Raw genomic sequence first — 16,373 nt, 5'->3', positions numbered from 1 at the left:
GTTATTTTTTTAAAAATAAAAAAAAGAACAAAGAGGGCGATGTTTTGATATTGCCCTTCTTGGTATTGATCAAGCAGGGCGACTATAGTCTGTTGTTGTGTTTGGTATTGAACAAAGAGGGCGGTATAGTTGCCATGTCTGGGTTCGAGCAAAGAGGGCGGAAATTATGGATTGCCCTCTTTGATTTAATCAAAGAGGACGAAACGAATTGCCCTATTTGATCTCAACCAAAGAGGGCGACATTTAACAATTGCCCTGCAAAGCTAATACAACGACTATAACAGGGCGACCTTGAGGGCGATTTTATGTCGCCCTTATAGCCTAAGAGGGCGATATTTGAATCAAAGAGGGCGACAAATATGTCGCCCTCTTTGATCTTATTTGTTGTAGTGATGGTTGGAAGCTAAGGTGTTGCAGTGGACAACGACCGGCAGTTGGAGTTGTTGCTGGAATCATGGGGAGAGGTGGGAGGAAGAGGAGCGAGAGGTAGGTAAATGGGTAAATTAGGGAGGGGGATAAGTAAGGGTATAATACAAAAAAAGAAATATTTTATGGCACTTTTGTGTAAATACAGGGCTTGATTTAACAATTCACTTTATTTAGGATGATTAAAATCCGTATAAAATTATTGTGGATGCTATATATGAGACTTACATGACACTAATTACGCAAAAAGTAAACACAAATTCTTATTTACAAGTGGTATACAATCAATATTGTACACCTGAATAAAAGTTAACTCAAAATACTTAATACCCCGATATATGTAATAGTTATTCGGAGTATGTTTTTTAATATAAATGTTTTCATTTAATAAAAATTATCCTTAAAAATCACTAATAATGTATATAGGTAACCATTTAGCCCTTGAAAATGTTTATCCATCAATTATTTTCATAATATAAAAGTTAATAAAAATGTATTAAAAGGTACAAAAGACTTGGTAAAAGTTACAAAAAATTGGGTAAAAGTTATCTCGTTGTACAATAAATTTATTGTACACCTTGTGCGCACAAGACCTTTTGAAAAAATAGATCATTAATAATATTGAGAAGAAGTGTGATCCCTTTCTCCTTTCTTATTTTCTTTGGGGTTGGAGTACTTATCTAGACATATGTAGCAGTTGAAAATGGATCATGATTTTAATTTTCATCCAAAGTGTGAGAGGTGGGACATCACTCATATGATGTTTGCTGATGACCTTGATTTTGGTTTTGCAGCTATGATATTTCAGATATTTCAATTGTTTTCCCAAGCTTCAGACCTCGAAACTAACTTAGACAAGAGCAATATTTATATTAGTGGTGTTCCTGGGGTGGTTCAGACTCAGATTCTTACATGCCTTGGGATCCCTGTTGGTGTTTTCCCTTTTAGGTACTTGGGAGTTCCTCAGTCTACTAAAAATATTTATGCTGAAAGACTGCAGTTAGTTAAGATTATACTTCTTAGTCTTCAGTCTTATTGGTGTCCGATCTTTGTTCTTCCAAACAAAGTGATCAAGGAAGTACAAAGCTACTACAGAGTCTTTCTGTGGACTGATGAAATCTCTCCTTCTAAAAGGGCTCTGGTTTCTTCGGCCAACATGTACTTACCTAGGTATATGCTTGTTTAAAAAATCTTTTCCCAAATTCCCCCAATTTAATCAATTTGTCTTTGAATTTTCCAAGTGATTTTAATTAGCTAACAAAATTCGGGAATTTCTCCCATTTATCAGCATGGTGCGGATAGTTAAGCGGGTAAATTTGTAAAATTTTGAAATTAGGATTCTTCGTAGTTTAAAACTTCAAATTTAAAAAACCCCCCAAATTTTACACACGAAGAACCCTGGTTTAAGAATTTCACAAATTACCCGCTTCACTACGCGCACCCCGTGCTGATAACTGCGGGAAATTGCAGAATTTTGTTAGCTAATTAAAATTACGTGGAAAATTCGGAGACAAATTATTTAAATTGGTGAAATTTGGAAAAGGATTTTTTTGACCAAGATCTCTTTAATGGAGGAACGAGTTTAATGAAGGAAGAAGGAAGGAAAAAATAAGGAAAAGATCAAAGAACCGTTAAAAATGGACCCCTTAAACAAAATTATAGACGAAAGTTGTAAACAGATAGTGATTTAACTAAAGTTACTAAATTTAAGGTGTTTATTTTAAAAAAAAATTATAAGCTGATATTTGAAAAGTCCCACCTTTTTGAGGTGATTATATTAAAAAAAAAAAAAAATCATTTAGGTTATGGAACAAGTACACGTACGGACTACCGACCTCAACATTATCTCAATACATTTTAAAGAGACTACTAAACACAAAGTATAACATCTCATCTTCAACGGAAGTTTGTGAAATTCCAGATTAGCTAAGAAAGCATATTATAAATTTATAATATATTATTGTGATCGCAGTTTAACGGATGAGATCGAATTTCGCATGCGACGGAACTTCAAGAACAATATCATGAATGGAAGAGTACATCATCTTTTAAAAAAGGTTAGCATTTAGCAGAAGTGAGAATATATATCAATAGATTATGGCATTATGCTAATTGCTAAAGTAATTAAGTGGAATTAGTTAACCAAAGAGGTATGGCTAGTTAGGGGACCAATGTACACATGTTAAAAAGTCTTCTAACCTTGCTTTATGTGGAAACTACTATTATTATAATTAATTCAGTTGCTTTTCTGAAAGGGCATTCACTGTTTTAGTTGTTTTACCTTCAAACTAGTACTTCGTATGTGTTTGTTTTTACCGAAAGTGAAGGTTAGTAGAATCATTAAGACCTAGCTATATCCTTCCTTCTTCCATAGGGTTAGGAAAACATCTTATTCTAAACCTTTTTGAATAAGATTATTGAATCTCCTCTGTACAGATTAGCGCATAGCGCTATCAATTTGAGTCATCGGATCAGTTTTGGGTCCGTTATACACTACTCGGGGGTCACGTCGAACGGATAATGTCCGGTCAATGCTTCTACTTGGATCTGTTCTAATAATAAATTCAAATTCGGATATACTGGGTCATATATTTAACGGATTCGGTTTCAGTTCAGGTCAATCTCTGGTTCGGGTTTAAAATGGTTTTGTACCGATTTGATTTTATCCGGGTCGAGTTTGGTTCAGGTGTATGTCCGATTTAAGTACAGTCAGGTAGAGTTTGGATCCAAAGTCTTGGGTTCGGAAAAAGTACGGATCAAACTACCTCGGATTCGTGCCAATTGCGGATTGTGTTGGCGCTTTGAGTTTTGATTGAGTTAGGTTTGTATTCTTGTGTTATGTGGATCATTTACACTCCAATTCATGGTCAAATTCGGATCACTTTCTTATTTTAAGAGTTCATGCCAAGTAAATATTTTAAGAATTCTACTACTTCTCCGATCTTCAAATCTAATCTAATCTAATCTAATATATACTCCCCCCGTCCCGGAATACTCGCACCGCTTTCCTTATAAAGCCGTCCCGTAATACTTGCACCGTTTCTATTAATGGCATATTTTTTCTAATTTTATATTGTTTCTCTTATTTATCTAAGGTCCCACTTGTATTTGTAACATCTAAAAAACATTAAAAACAGTCACCCCAACCACCCTCAAAAAGTTGACACATCTCCCACTAACTATATTAAAAAAAAAAAAAAAAAAATCAATATCAACTACTTCGTCAGTCTCTTTTTGTTTTTTACGATTTCCTTTTAGGGTATTTTAAAATGTTCTGTACATTTTCCTTTTATATTATCACATAAATGACTTAGTATTCTATTAAAATTTGTGTACAATTATTATTTTAACCAATTAAATTCATTGGGTCATTTAATCTCTCACAATTTTTCATTGATACATTAAAATTTTCTCATTTCCCAATATCAGAATTTTGATAAAAGTGAAAACATTATAAATAAACGTAATTTATCTTGTTTAAATAAAAAAATTGAGGAATCTCGATGCAAATTAATTAATCGTTAAAACGCGTGAAAAATATTAAACGTAAAAAACAAAAAGAGACGGAGGGAGTACCACCTAATTAAGTAATAAGTCAAGTAAATTATCTTAAACTACGTGTCGGTCAAACCGGTGCGAGTATTCTGGGACGGTGGGAGTTTATAAATAAAGGAGGCACATTTGTTGAATTATTAGAGCGCCACGTAGGAAATCTAATGATTTCAGCCAATGGAAAATAAGATTTATATTTTCCTTTTAAATTAAAAAAAAAAACTAAGTGTCATGTCGATAAATAGTTAGGTGCCTCGTAGATATTTTAATGAATTAATTATATATATAGAACTCCATACAAAATCAAATATTATAATAATAAAAAAATAAATGTAAAATAAAATTCAATCAAAAATTAACACTAATCTAAAATAAAATTATATCCAAAATCCAACACTAATCCAATATTAGAGCGATATGTAAGAAATCTAATGATTTTGGCCAAAGAATAATAAGGTTTCTAAATTGTTTTTGAATTAAAAAAATTCGAGTGCCACGTAAATAAATAATTAGGTGTCACGTATATATTTTAATTAACTAATTACTAATATATATATATATATATATATATATATATATATATATATATATATATATATATATATATATATATATATATATATATATATATATACAACTCCATCGAAAATCAAAACACATAAAATATTTTAAAAATAAATCTAAAATGAAATTCAATTCAAAATCAAACACTAATCTAATATAATCTAATCTGATCTGATCTAATTTAATACTCCCTCCGTCCCAGAATACTTGACCTGTTTTCCTTATCGGGTCGTCCCTTAATACTTGACCTGTTTCTAAAAATGGAAATATTCTAACAATATTATATTATTTCTCACTCCACCCCTATTAACCCCCCTACCCCCTACTCCATACAAAAAATAATTAAAAATTCAACCCCTACTCACCCCAACCCCACCTCTTAACCCACATTTCACTAACTACATTAAAATAATACCCCACTATCAACTACTACCTATTAAATTAAATAAGTCAATTCAAGTCCCTTAAACTCTGTGCCGGTCAAACCGGGTCGAGTATTCCGGGACGGAGGGAGTATATAAAATATAGTAGTTGTAATAGGAATTTTATTTTAACTTAACAATTTAATAGATTTCGTGCATTGCATGGGCTAAAATCTAGTTATATAATATACAAATGTAATACCCCATACAAATGTAAAACATTTTTATAGATTTTATAAATTAAGGATGCATTTAAATATTTAAATGTATTTTTTACTCCCTCCATTCCTTTTTGTTCTTCCCATTTCCTTTTTTAGCATTTCTTTTTGTTCTACCCCTACTGAATCTTTATTATTTTTAGCCATAGTTTTTTTTCCCAATTTACCATAAGATTCCCCACTATTTACCAAAAACCTTAAGATTCTACCCTTTTCCCAACCTAAATTACACCACTTTCATTATTTTATTCATTCAAATGACCCGTCCCTATCTTCATCTCTCTCCTATATTCGACCGTGTTTTTCTCTCTCCTCCTTCCTCTCTCTGTTTCTCTCTCTCCTCCTTCCTCTCTCTGTTTCTCTCTCTCCTCCTTCCTCTCAAGAACATCACACTAGTACATAATTGAGTTTATGTAACACGCGTTGGTACCACTTTTTGAAATGCAAAAATTCCTGATTTATAAGTAACACCTTGGTAACACTTTTTTAAAATGTAACACTTAATGTAACACTTTTAACATAAGTAACATTATAAAATAACACTTTTAAAATAAATAACATTTTACGGTAACACTAAGAGGTGTTACCTTATTTTGTTTTAAGAAGAAATTAAATATTTACAATTGAAAAAGTAAGCGCTATCCCAAAAATCTCAATTTTCCTTAATTGCCGCCAAAGAAAAAAAAAAGAATTTGGGTTTAACTTTGTGAAATCTGTGAAACCGCCAAAGACCAAAAGAAAAAAAAGAAGGAAAAAGTTAGAAAAAGTCGTATTACAAAACTTCCTTCCTCCCAAATAGAGGCAACTATTCATCCTTGGGTTTAATTTATCAGAAAATCGCCGTCTCGATCCCAAGTTCCATCGAATGCGCACTTTCAAATTCAGGTTTCATCGAATTCGCGATTCCAATTTTCTGGTCTTAATCGTCGTCTCCATCGTGGTGTTGATCGGGATTTATCGAATTCGCAGGCTTCCAATTGTAGGTATTTTCTGATTTAATTTGTGGTGGGTTTTCTTAATTATATATATTTTTTTTATTTTATCTTGATTTTCAAGATTTCTATGTATTGTTGCATTCTAGATTGTAGTGTTTTATTTGTTTTGATTGGATTCTGGACATTAATTATTTTGTGTTTGATGCAATGTTATTTTTTTCTTTTGATTTTTTGATTAGATATTTCGAATGTCTTCACCTTGAATTGGGTATTTCGAACTTCTTCACCTTGGATTGAGTATTCGAGAAGGTATAATTTGTGGGTTCTTCTTCAAAATTACATTTCCTGGTATAATTTGAGGAGGAGTATAGTTCGTGGGTTCACTTTGCCTGGTTGCTGACTGTGAGTCTGTGTTTTGGTATGTTCTGATTGATGAATGTGAGTCTGTGTGTTTGGTTTTGCAACTGCCAATGTATGTATGATGTTCCTTCTCTATGCTTGTGGTTTTTTTTTCTGTTTCTTTAAAGATATATTTCAAAGATGGCCTTAAGTCAAAGATGAAGATATCGTCTGATGACAAGTGATCAATGGACTTGAAACATTGGGGTTGTTTTAGGAAGAATAGTAGCGTATTTACCAGTGAGTGTATTTTCAGATGTACTTAGTTTTCTAAGATCCAATATGCATACTTTTTCCTACTGACTTATTGGTGGGTTTGAGGCAAAGACAATGGTAAATATCCCTACTAAAGGCACCCCGCACCTGTGTCTGTATCAACCACTACACCCTTATGTTATTCACCGTTGCCAACATAACAAACATTTTCTGAGAGAACTGTGAAGGGAAGCTCAATGTATTTTCCAAGAGAAACACAAACTACTTGTATTAAATTATGTTAGCAAATGATTCTACTGATCATAAATTACCCTTCAAATTCCCGCTTAAATGGAAGGATCCGAAGTGCAAATTAAGCGATTTTGATTTCAGATTTCTTGAATTTAAAACTTCATTAATTTTGGTATTTCTAGATTAATGTGGAATTATGAACAAGGTATAGAATTTGTGAGTTTTTAGTGTGTTGATTTGTGATTGAGAAGTTGTTAGGGTTTAAAATTGCGTGTTTGATCATCTTTTTAATTGATGAAAAGGCAGTTTGTTGTGTGGACAACAGATTGGTGGCGTAGTTTATAAGTAAGATAATGATAAACTTGATGAAAATATTGATGATGATTAACATCGATTTTGTTCGAAACATAATTGTGCTTTTAGCAACATTGAATTGGAGCTGCATGAACAAATACGTACGGAATTGAGATGAGGGATGTAAATGTTGCAAATTAGAGGAGTTTAGAGTATGAATTGCTTTTTCATAGGCCAAATGAACGGGGCGGTCAGTGTAGAGTGCGCTCATACAAAGGTATTCACTTCATGTAGTTCTGGTGATATGCTATAGATATTGTTGGATGCATTCTTGTTTTGTATGTTGTATAATTAGTTGGAATCTATCCTAAAATTTGTACATAAGGATGTGAAAATGCTTCCTAATTACACTTCTAATCAGCTTCACAAATGTGGCCATATTGATAAACTATAGTGAGTAATAGTTCACGTTTTTATAGTAGTTTTATATTATGTAATCTCATCCTTAGTTAAATGCACAAAGGACTTTCATCTGCTTCTTACAGACTTTCTTAAAGAGCATCATCTTGTTCTGGCTTGGTGTTTTTACCTTACAATTTTAACCAAATGCATAACTTCCTCTTCGCTTTGTTGTTTCTGGGTACTAAACAGGAATGCGGCTTGTGGTTTGCTCACTGGATTGACTCGTGTTAGGAGATTCCAGCAGGTACCTTTTAACTATTCTGCTACTTTATGGTGTTAGGGTGAAGGAATTGAGTTCCCACTAAGTTGGGTGGTTTCACAATAGAATTGTATGTTAAAGGCTGTCAAGTTGCAATATCCCCCTCCGTGAATCCTTCGTAATTTCATGTGGGCCAATTGAATTTGTTTTCACAAGCTGAAGTTCACAACTATTTCAGGATGATGATCATATATTCTGTAGGGAAGGACAAGTAATTTGGATCTGCTTATGACTGTAAAAAAAATTCTATTACTTTTGCATATATCCCGAATATATAATTAGCTTGTGTTTGTTAATTTTCAGGTGACATATGAAGTCAGGGTTGGACTAGATTTTATCAACTACGTGTATGACAAATTTGGGTTTACGTTCGAGCTAAAGCTGTAAATCGTATGAGAATACTCTCTTACTTCCTTTTTAGTACTTGCTTTCATTAGTATTAGTATCTGAAACAATGTTTTTTAAGATGATATCCTATTTCAATCCTTTTGAGTTTTGTTTTTATGTAATGTTTGGTGAATCTGGTTGTTTCTCTACTTAATGCCTTTAACTACACGTGATACACCTTTTCTCAAATTACCAAAATCTGAAAGGAAAGGGGGTGGAAGGGATGTTTACCACGTTTATATGATAATTATCACTGATGTTGACCCTATAAAATTGCTGGTATTGTTTGAGACCTTTGAGTATATATACTTTTTGAATGTGTGATTGATTCCCTCTTGTAGGAGGCAAGCAGGTAATGTTTTCTTTGTATAAAAATCTACTATGAGTATTTCTGTGTTGATAACCTTTGGTGCCCGTTTGCTAAATAAGAAATTACAGTAGGTCCTTTCTTGATAAGTATGTCCTGCTAGTCTGCTACCCTGCAGTCAGTTATATTCTTCTTTTTCTTCCTGTGAGTCTGCGACCTGTGGAAAAATTGGCAGTGAGTTTGGGCTCTTTAGCTAATGTTGAACTGTTTTGTGCCTTTTTTAATCTCTTTTTGAACAAGCATATATCGCTCCCCGTTTTTTCTAGAGTATGCGACGAATGCAGATGACAAAATATATGAGGAGTGGCTTTTTAACAAGCAATCTGATTAATCCACTGACATCTTGTCAAGATAATTAAAGGGTATGTTGATAATATTTTAGTGCAGGATATATGGAAAGACATATATAAGCCGTTTTATGAAATAAGGAACTAAGACCTACAAAAAACAAGCTTAAGTGTCTGGCAGTAACGAGATGGGTAAGAGCACAGTCTTATCGGCTTAAATTTGTAAACCCCAATGGCATTACACCACACCAGCTGGTAGTATGTGTCATGATGTCTGGATGTATGTCATTATGCCAAAACCTTAAGGACAATAGCTCCTAGCTGTCTGAATGGTTATCAAGATGAGAAAATAGCTTTTAGAGACAAAACCTTAAGGACAGAAATGGGTAACCAATGAAAGAAGGTTCAAGATGTTAAGGCATATGAATAATCTGTATATTTTCTTGAGTTGTCTTTGTTAATCTTTTTATTTATTTTTTTGACATAAGCTAATACAAACAACTAAGGAAAATGACAAAAAGAAAAAAGAGAGGTTGAAGCAGCCTTTGCCAGCACGTGAGCCTGCTCAACCCTTGATCTATCCACCTTGTTAATGCAGCACCAGAGAAAGGATTTCCCGATGTTTTTAATTTCAGCAATTGTCCAGATGAGTTGAATGTCCATGATGTCTGGCGATCGAAGAATTTCCACAAGACATTGGGAATCCGTGAAAACTGTAATTCTCCTTAGCCCGGCTTGAGAAGCCCAACGCAAACTTAAGAGACAAGCTAAAACCTCAGTGTGGAGTGCTGAAAATGCCGTTCCATGTTGCGCCCCCCCTATAATTCGATCAGTAGAACTTTGATCCCTATCCAAACACCAACCCATACCTGAATTCTTTGAATTCTTAAACCAGGAGCCATCGACCACTATAATCGAAATAGGATCTTGTGTTTCTAACCCAGTCAAAATAACTCTAGAGAAACCCGGTGGGTAGGTAGGATCCCCCTCCGGAGGATGTAGAAACCCTAAATGGAGAGACTGGTTTTTAAGCAGAATTGCATGCTGGTCCAACCCTATTTGTATAAGGTTAATAACTGCTGAGGTATTAGAAACTTCACCCCTGAATACTCTTTTGTTCCTAACCAACCATAAGCTCCAAAGAGTACTTATGAAATAAACCATCCTTGGACTATGGATACCATCCTGACGATGAAATAGTCGGATATAAAACAGAAACCATTCTTGAAAAGACATAGTTTCGTTGATATTTGAATGGATAGCAAGTGACCCATGCCTCCAAACATCACGCGCAATGTAGCAAAAACGAAAAAGATGTTGAGAATCTTCATCTTCTAAGCTACACACCTCACACCTCGAAGACAGTTGGACTCCTCTCCTTTCAAGGTTTGCCTTAGTGGCAACACCATTGTGAAGTAGCTTCCATATGAACAGCTTCCATTTAGGGAGAAGTTTCATAGACCATAAGAGTTTAAAAAACTTAACCTCTGAATTAAGCCAGCTTCTGTTGATCTTTGTTAATCTAAGCTTATTGTTTCTGTTGTTATATATTCACAAATTTGATATAACCATAGACGAGATGATTTGTTGCCTTCTTTTCAGGTTTTATGCTCAGCACTTACTGTAAATTCCTGGACTAGATAAAGAAACAGGAAATAAACTGCCTTTGTGACATTGATGACATTTGATAAATGTTGCTTATTTTAGATTTTGCTTGATATGTTGGTTTTTAATTTGTACCCAAGTATTGGTTGAAATTCATAAGCAGACCTATTGTTTACAGGAGCTTCTCAAATACCCAAGTGTTGGTTGAAAGTCATAAGAAGATCTATTTGTTCATTGTAGGGTTTTTTTACAAAATACTTTTGAAGTTGCTAATGTCGTGTTTATATTTTATACCATAATCTTTTTTGGTTTTTTCTACTTATTTATTTTTGTTTTATAGAAATATCTTTTGTTTGACATGTTTTTTAATTATTCTTTTGTAGGAGTCAGGTCAAGGTGTCAGAGAATGAAAGACTTAACGCAAAAAAGGATATAAGATAATTTACTTTTAAGAATTTTATTTTTTTGCTTTTCTTTATTATGGATATTAGATCATACTAATTTTATACTTTTTATAGGATCAAGATGATGGAGTGGATCTGATAGGAAATGAAGATTGAGTTGACATTGAGAATCATGCGCATATAAGGGAAAACAGATGAAGATGAAAACATAGAAGACAATGAGTTTTGGATTTACATTTTATTTTTATATACAACCAGTTGGTTTTATTTTGAACTAATGTAATTTTCATAGACCGTACATCAAATACATTAGAATGTTAGATTAACCTTCAAAATGACATTTCCATATTCGTGTAACTAACAATTTCGGATTACTATTATTGTCACTATTCTTCTTTTTATGGTTAATAATTTTTTTTTCTTATAATAACTTTACCATTGTTACTATGCACTTATAGTTATTGTATTTAATATATTATAATGATTTATTATAAATATTATTATTATTTGTGAACCAATTTTGTAATATTTGTTAAATTTTTATATTCAATTAAAAGCATATCTTTGAAGTGTAACAATAGATATTAAAAAATGTTAAATACGTAGTGTTACCTAATAGCATAAAAGTGTTGCTTAATAGTGAACAAGATGTTACGTTATATGGTGAAATGTGATACCTATGAGGCTATGATTCAATAAATAATACTACAAATCAAAAGATGATATAAAAAAGTGATACTAATGGTTAAAAAGTATTACCTAAGATATCATGAGTAACACTTTTAAAGTGCTACAATAGGAATGAAAAAGTGTTACGTAAAATTATTTTTAGTAACACGAGTAAAAGTGTTATCATATGTTACTAAAGGTGTTACCTAAAATAATAGGTAGCACAAGCAGATGTATCACCCACAAAGTGTTACTTATAATCTATGGAAACACTTTACCCCATTTATGTAACAGTTTATTGGTGTTACCAAATGTTAATTATGTACTAGTGTCAGTTCTTCATTTTCCATCTTCCTCCTCTCACTTTTCTCTCTCTCTCCTCCTTCCTCTCTCACTTTTCTCTCTCTATTTCTCTCCGCCACCTATACCACCATACCTCCGCCACCGCCACCACCCTCCGGAATGCGTATTATGGCTTTAAATGGTGAAATTCGACCATAAAAACTCTAGATCTAGAGTTTTATGGTCGAATTTGACCTCTAAATCCTTAAAATCGTGAGTAATAGCAAGGATCAAGTGGGTATTATTTTTTTGTGTATTTTTTTTGTCGATTTTTCTGGGCAAATTTTTTTGTCGAATTTTCTTGTTGAATTTGGTCGAATTTCTCGGTTGATTTTCGTCGAATTTTTGGGTTAATTTTGGTCGGTTTTTTGGCTGAGTTTTTGGGTTGATTTTGGCCGATTTTTGGGTTAAATTTCGTCGAATTTGGTGGTTGATTTTGGGTTGAATTTTTTCATATTTATGGGTTGAATTTGTTCATATTTTTGGGTTGAGTTTTGCTGGATTTTTGGTTGAATTTGTTCGATTTTCTAGGTTGAATTTGTTGTTCGATTTTCTGGGTTGAATGTGGGTTTTTTTTGTTGAATTTGGGTTGAATTTGCTCGATTTTTTTGTCGAATTTCTGGGTTAATTGCTGTCGATTTTTTTGGTTTTTTTGGTTGGATTTTCTTGATTTGTTTTTTGATGTTTCTGGTTCGAATTTTTATTATTTTTCTGGTTCGAATCTTTGGGTTGATTTTCCCCCAATTTTTTGGTTGATTTTTTGTCGAATTTTTGGTTGATTTTCTTGGTTTATTTTGTCGAATTTTCTGGGGGATTTTGGTGAATTTTCTTGATTTTGTTTTTTGATTTTTTGGTATGGATTTTCTTGATTTTTTTTGTTCAAAATTTGGATGATTTTTCTGGTTTGAATTTAATCTGATTTTTTTTGTTATTAAAATTAAATATCTCCCATTTATCTTATTTCTTTAATATTTTCTCTCTCCTTACTTTATTTTAAATATATAATCTCTTATACACAATCATTATTCTTACACCCAATCATTACTCATATCCCAATACAAACCAAGATTCAGTTTTCTTAAAACACACCCAACATTCTTTAGGGGTAGAACAAAAGGGAATGGAGGGAGTATTAATTAAAAGTATTAATTATTTTTAATTGGAGAGGAAACGTTTTTTATTTTAAGTTGGAGAATTTTAATTGGGTTTTTAGAAAAGAAAACGAGTTTTAATATATTCAAACCCAGTTCAATTCCATGTTCAAGCCCACGCGAATTAAATCAATCCTAGTTAGTTTTTTGAAGCCCGAAAGGAAACGCAAAGCCTAACCCCTATGGGATTTCTGAAACCTATAAATACCAAGCATTACACCACAAATACCCTCAGAGTTCCATTAAACCCTAAGCTATAATTTCTCTCCTATCTTTTCTCTCTCCTCCCTCACAGCACCCTCACTCCTCTCCTTCCTCACTTCGTCGCCTGCCCGCACGTGAGCCCGCAACTCTCTCGCTACCTCACCGTGGGCCCTCGTTGCCTCGTGTTGCAGCCCCGTGCATGCGCCGGCATCCAAGGCCGCATCAGAAACAATAGTAGCCACGCGCTCAAATCTCTTCAAATGTCACTCTTATCCGGCCGGTTACACCTCAATCCTTGTATAAATGTCAAAGATTTTTGTTCCGTATCCCGGTTCCCGTTTAAGGTTTATTCATTCCTTGCTAAAAAAATGTCAAAGTTTTAAGGTTTATTCATTCCTTGCTAAAAAAAAATGTCAAAGTTTTAAGGTTTATTCATTCCTCGCTAAAAAATGTCAAAGTTTTAAGTTTTATTCATTCCTCGCTAAAAAATGTCAAAGTTTTAAGGTTTATTCATTCCTTGCTAAAAAATGTCAAACTTGTAAGGTTTATTCATTCTTTGCTAAAAAATGTCAAAGTTTTAAGGTTTATTGTCATTCATCGGTAAAAAAATGTCAAACTTTTAAGGTTTATTCATTCCTTGCTAAAAAATGTCAAAGTTTTGTGTTCCGTATTCCGGTTCCTGTTTAAGGTTTATTCATTCCTGGCTAAAAAATGTCAAAGTTTTGTGTTCCGTATTCCGGTTCCTGTTTAAGGTTTATTCATTCCTTGCTAAAAAATGTAATTATTCCACATTCCGTTCTCAAAAGATCAAAGTTATCCGTTTTCGAAAAGCTCTATTCTGCCAAGTTGAACGTCTTCAATGACTCTGTGAGAAGACCGTCAGGTCAGTAAATTCCCAATCGTGAGGAAACTATTGACATTTCCAGTGATGACCCTTCAGTCAAATGTTATCACTCGGGGGCTCGCGAGACCCTCGTTCAGAATTAGTTTTAACCAAGCTAGGTCCCAGACGCATTCCGTCTACCAATACTTTGATTGTCGTCTTGCTAAGACTCAATCAAAGTGGGGGCTAATTGTAGACGCCTAAATGTGTCCCCAGGCCGGACACGATGTGTTCGATGATGAAACTATAACCCGCTGCACTCTGATTAGCTAAAGAATGACCCTCGACTGATTGAAGAGACCACTCGCAGCAGAACATGTTAAATATAGTAAACTTCCATAAGTAGAAAGCTTCCTAAAATACATTGGACACATATTTAGTCGCATTTGCATTCCGATACGGCTTAATATAGAGTTGCATCGATAGAAAGATAGAATATGATTGTCCGCATTACAGCACACCTGTACGCGCCACAATGTTCTAGTGCTTGCCTTCAGGCTCTAGAATAACATAGTTCAAACAATAACACTTCTCAAAATCATACTTACTGAGCATAATACATGTAAATGTTAACCCAAGTTACTTAAATGCTTACGAGTGCCTAGAATACGCTCTTTAGCCCGTTTAGCAAATAAATACGTCCTTACGAAGTCAAAGTCTGTCTTATAAATTATCATTTTGAACATGCACATCACATGGTTGTATAGGCCTTTGAATAGGCTTTCCATAGACTTATCATAAGCCCAAATCCGATTTAAAATGAATATAAGGATTTTACTTGGGTTTTGCTAAAACGGATCGACCTCCACTCTTTGGGCCATAACTCGAGATTTACGAAGCCCATTAATACGAAACCAGCAGCATTGGAAATATGGATTCCGTAGCTTTCTAACACGATAATATTTGCAAGAATCTGAGTTCGTGTGAATAAGTTATGAGCTGTTAAAGATTGAGTTTTCTGGAAATCCGCATATCGGCCTGCGCTGAAATTTTCTAGCGCTGGAATTTTGTACGCTGGAAAATTCCAGCGCTCTCAATTCGAGCGCTACTTTTTTCCAGCGCTACAAAATGATTCTGACAAAAACTCAGACTCTTCAAATCCTATCTTATGAAGCGCTATAATATTCTAGCGCTCCAGTTTTGAGCGCTGGAAATTTCCAGCGCTTACAATTCGAGCGCTACTTTTTTTTTAGCGCTCGAGCTTTTCAAATATCTATCTTATTTCGACTACCTACACTATAAATACATCCCTTCTGCAACTCGTTTTCAATCATCAATTCAGTCTCACTTCTCTGATATTCTGAATTCTCTCTTCCCTCTCTGGTATACTAAGTTTCTGTTGAAGTCCCCCCCTATTCGTAATAGTTCTGCCGTATTAACTCTTGTTAAGCATAACTCTGTCCATACAAGTATTCAAACCATCCCAATTAATACCAAATTTCTAGCCAATTCATAAGCCAAAACCAAGTAATCTAAGAGGAAACTCTGTCGGAATTAAAGGAAGGATAAAAATCTAAAAGTCAGTATAAAGGTTGTTCTAAAAGCTAAAGGAGGCTCTGCTAAGGCGAGTGGTAAGTGTTCCTGAGAACCGCAGTAAAGCCTACGCTTTACTGTAATCTGAATCTATATTTTATTGCTTTCCTCACCATATAAATCTGCTAACTTTAATCTATTATATTTGCTCACGCCTAAATCAGATAACTCTTGGACAAATCGGTTTATTGTTAAGAACCTTAAATCAATCTAAATCAGTGTTTTGACATCTGTTTAGTAATATATGTGCATTAAAATCAATCAAGAGTAGTAATGTAGCATAACGCATGTCCCATCATCGTCCAATTGGACTAGTAAGGATCGCGCCGCGTGGGCTAATGCTGGTCACTCCCCGTATTAGTAAACGTCCCCCAAATTCTGAATCTCTGCTTCGCTGGATGAACGTTGAGGGATCTCCACACCAGGGATCACAAGGGAACCTATGGTCGTTGTGAATCACATATGTTTGCACTCCAGGCATATCACGACAACCGGGTTTTGTCAGTTTTCTAAAACTGAATGACGATTCCTGAAGGCTAGTAAAAAGAGGCTAACGCCCATAG

General features: G+C 34.0%; 1 protein-coding gene across 3 annotated transcripts; it reads left to right on the top strand.

Annotated features, from left to right (window-relative positions):
• The first annotated feature begins 5,828 nt into the window (after window positions 1-5,828).
• LOC110795509 (uncharacterized) lies at window positions 5,829-11,542 on the top strand. 3 transcript variants are annotated; one of them, XR_008927574.1, is made up of 5 exons: window positions 5,829-6,165; window positions 6,357-6,426; window positions 7,909-7,963; window positions 8,282-10,860; window positions 11,008-11,542. XR_008927574.1 is itself a non-coding variant. In XM_022000526.2 (5 exons), the coding sequence occupies exons 1-4, from the start codon at window positions 6,048-6,050 to the stop codon at window positions 8,363-8,365; spliced, it is 327 nt and encodes a 108-aa protein (XP_021856218.1). In that variant the 5' UTR covers window positions 5,857-6,047; the 3' UTR covers window positions 8,366-8,368; window positions 11,008-11,542. The 3 variants fall into 3 exon arrangements, 1 of the variants encoding a protein (XP_021856218.1); XR_002535305.2 differs by having other exon boundaries at window positions 5,853-6,161; window positions 8,282-8,368; XM_022000526.2 differs by having other exon boundaries at window positions 5,857-6,165; window positions 8,282-8,368.
• The last annotated feature ends 4,831 nt before the right edge of the window (window positions 11,543-16,373 follow it).

The sequence above is a fragment of the Spinacia oleracea genome, chromosome 1, assembly GCF_020520425.1.
Source record: "Spinacia oleracea cultivar Varoflay chromosome 1, BTI_SOV_V1, whole genome shotgun sequence".
Classification (NCBI taxonomy): Eukaryota; Viridiplantae; Streptophyta; class Magnoliopsida; order Caryophyllales; family Amaranthaceae; genus Spinacia; species Spinacia oleracea.
This window is presented reverse-complemented; position numbering and strand designations above follow the sequence as displayed.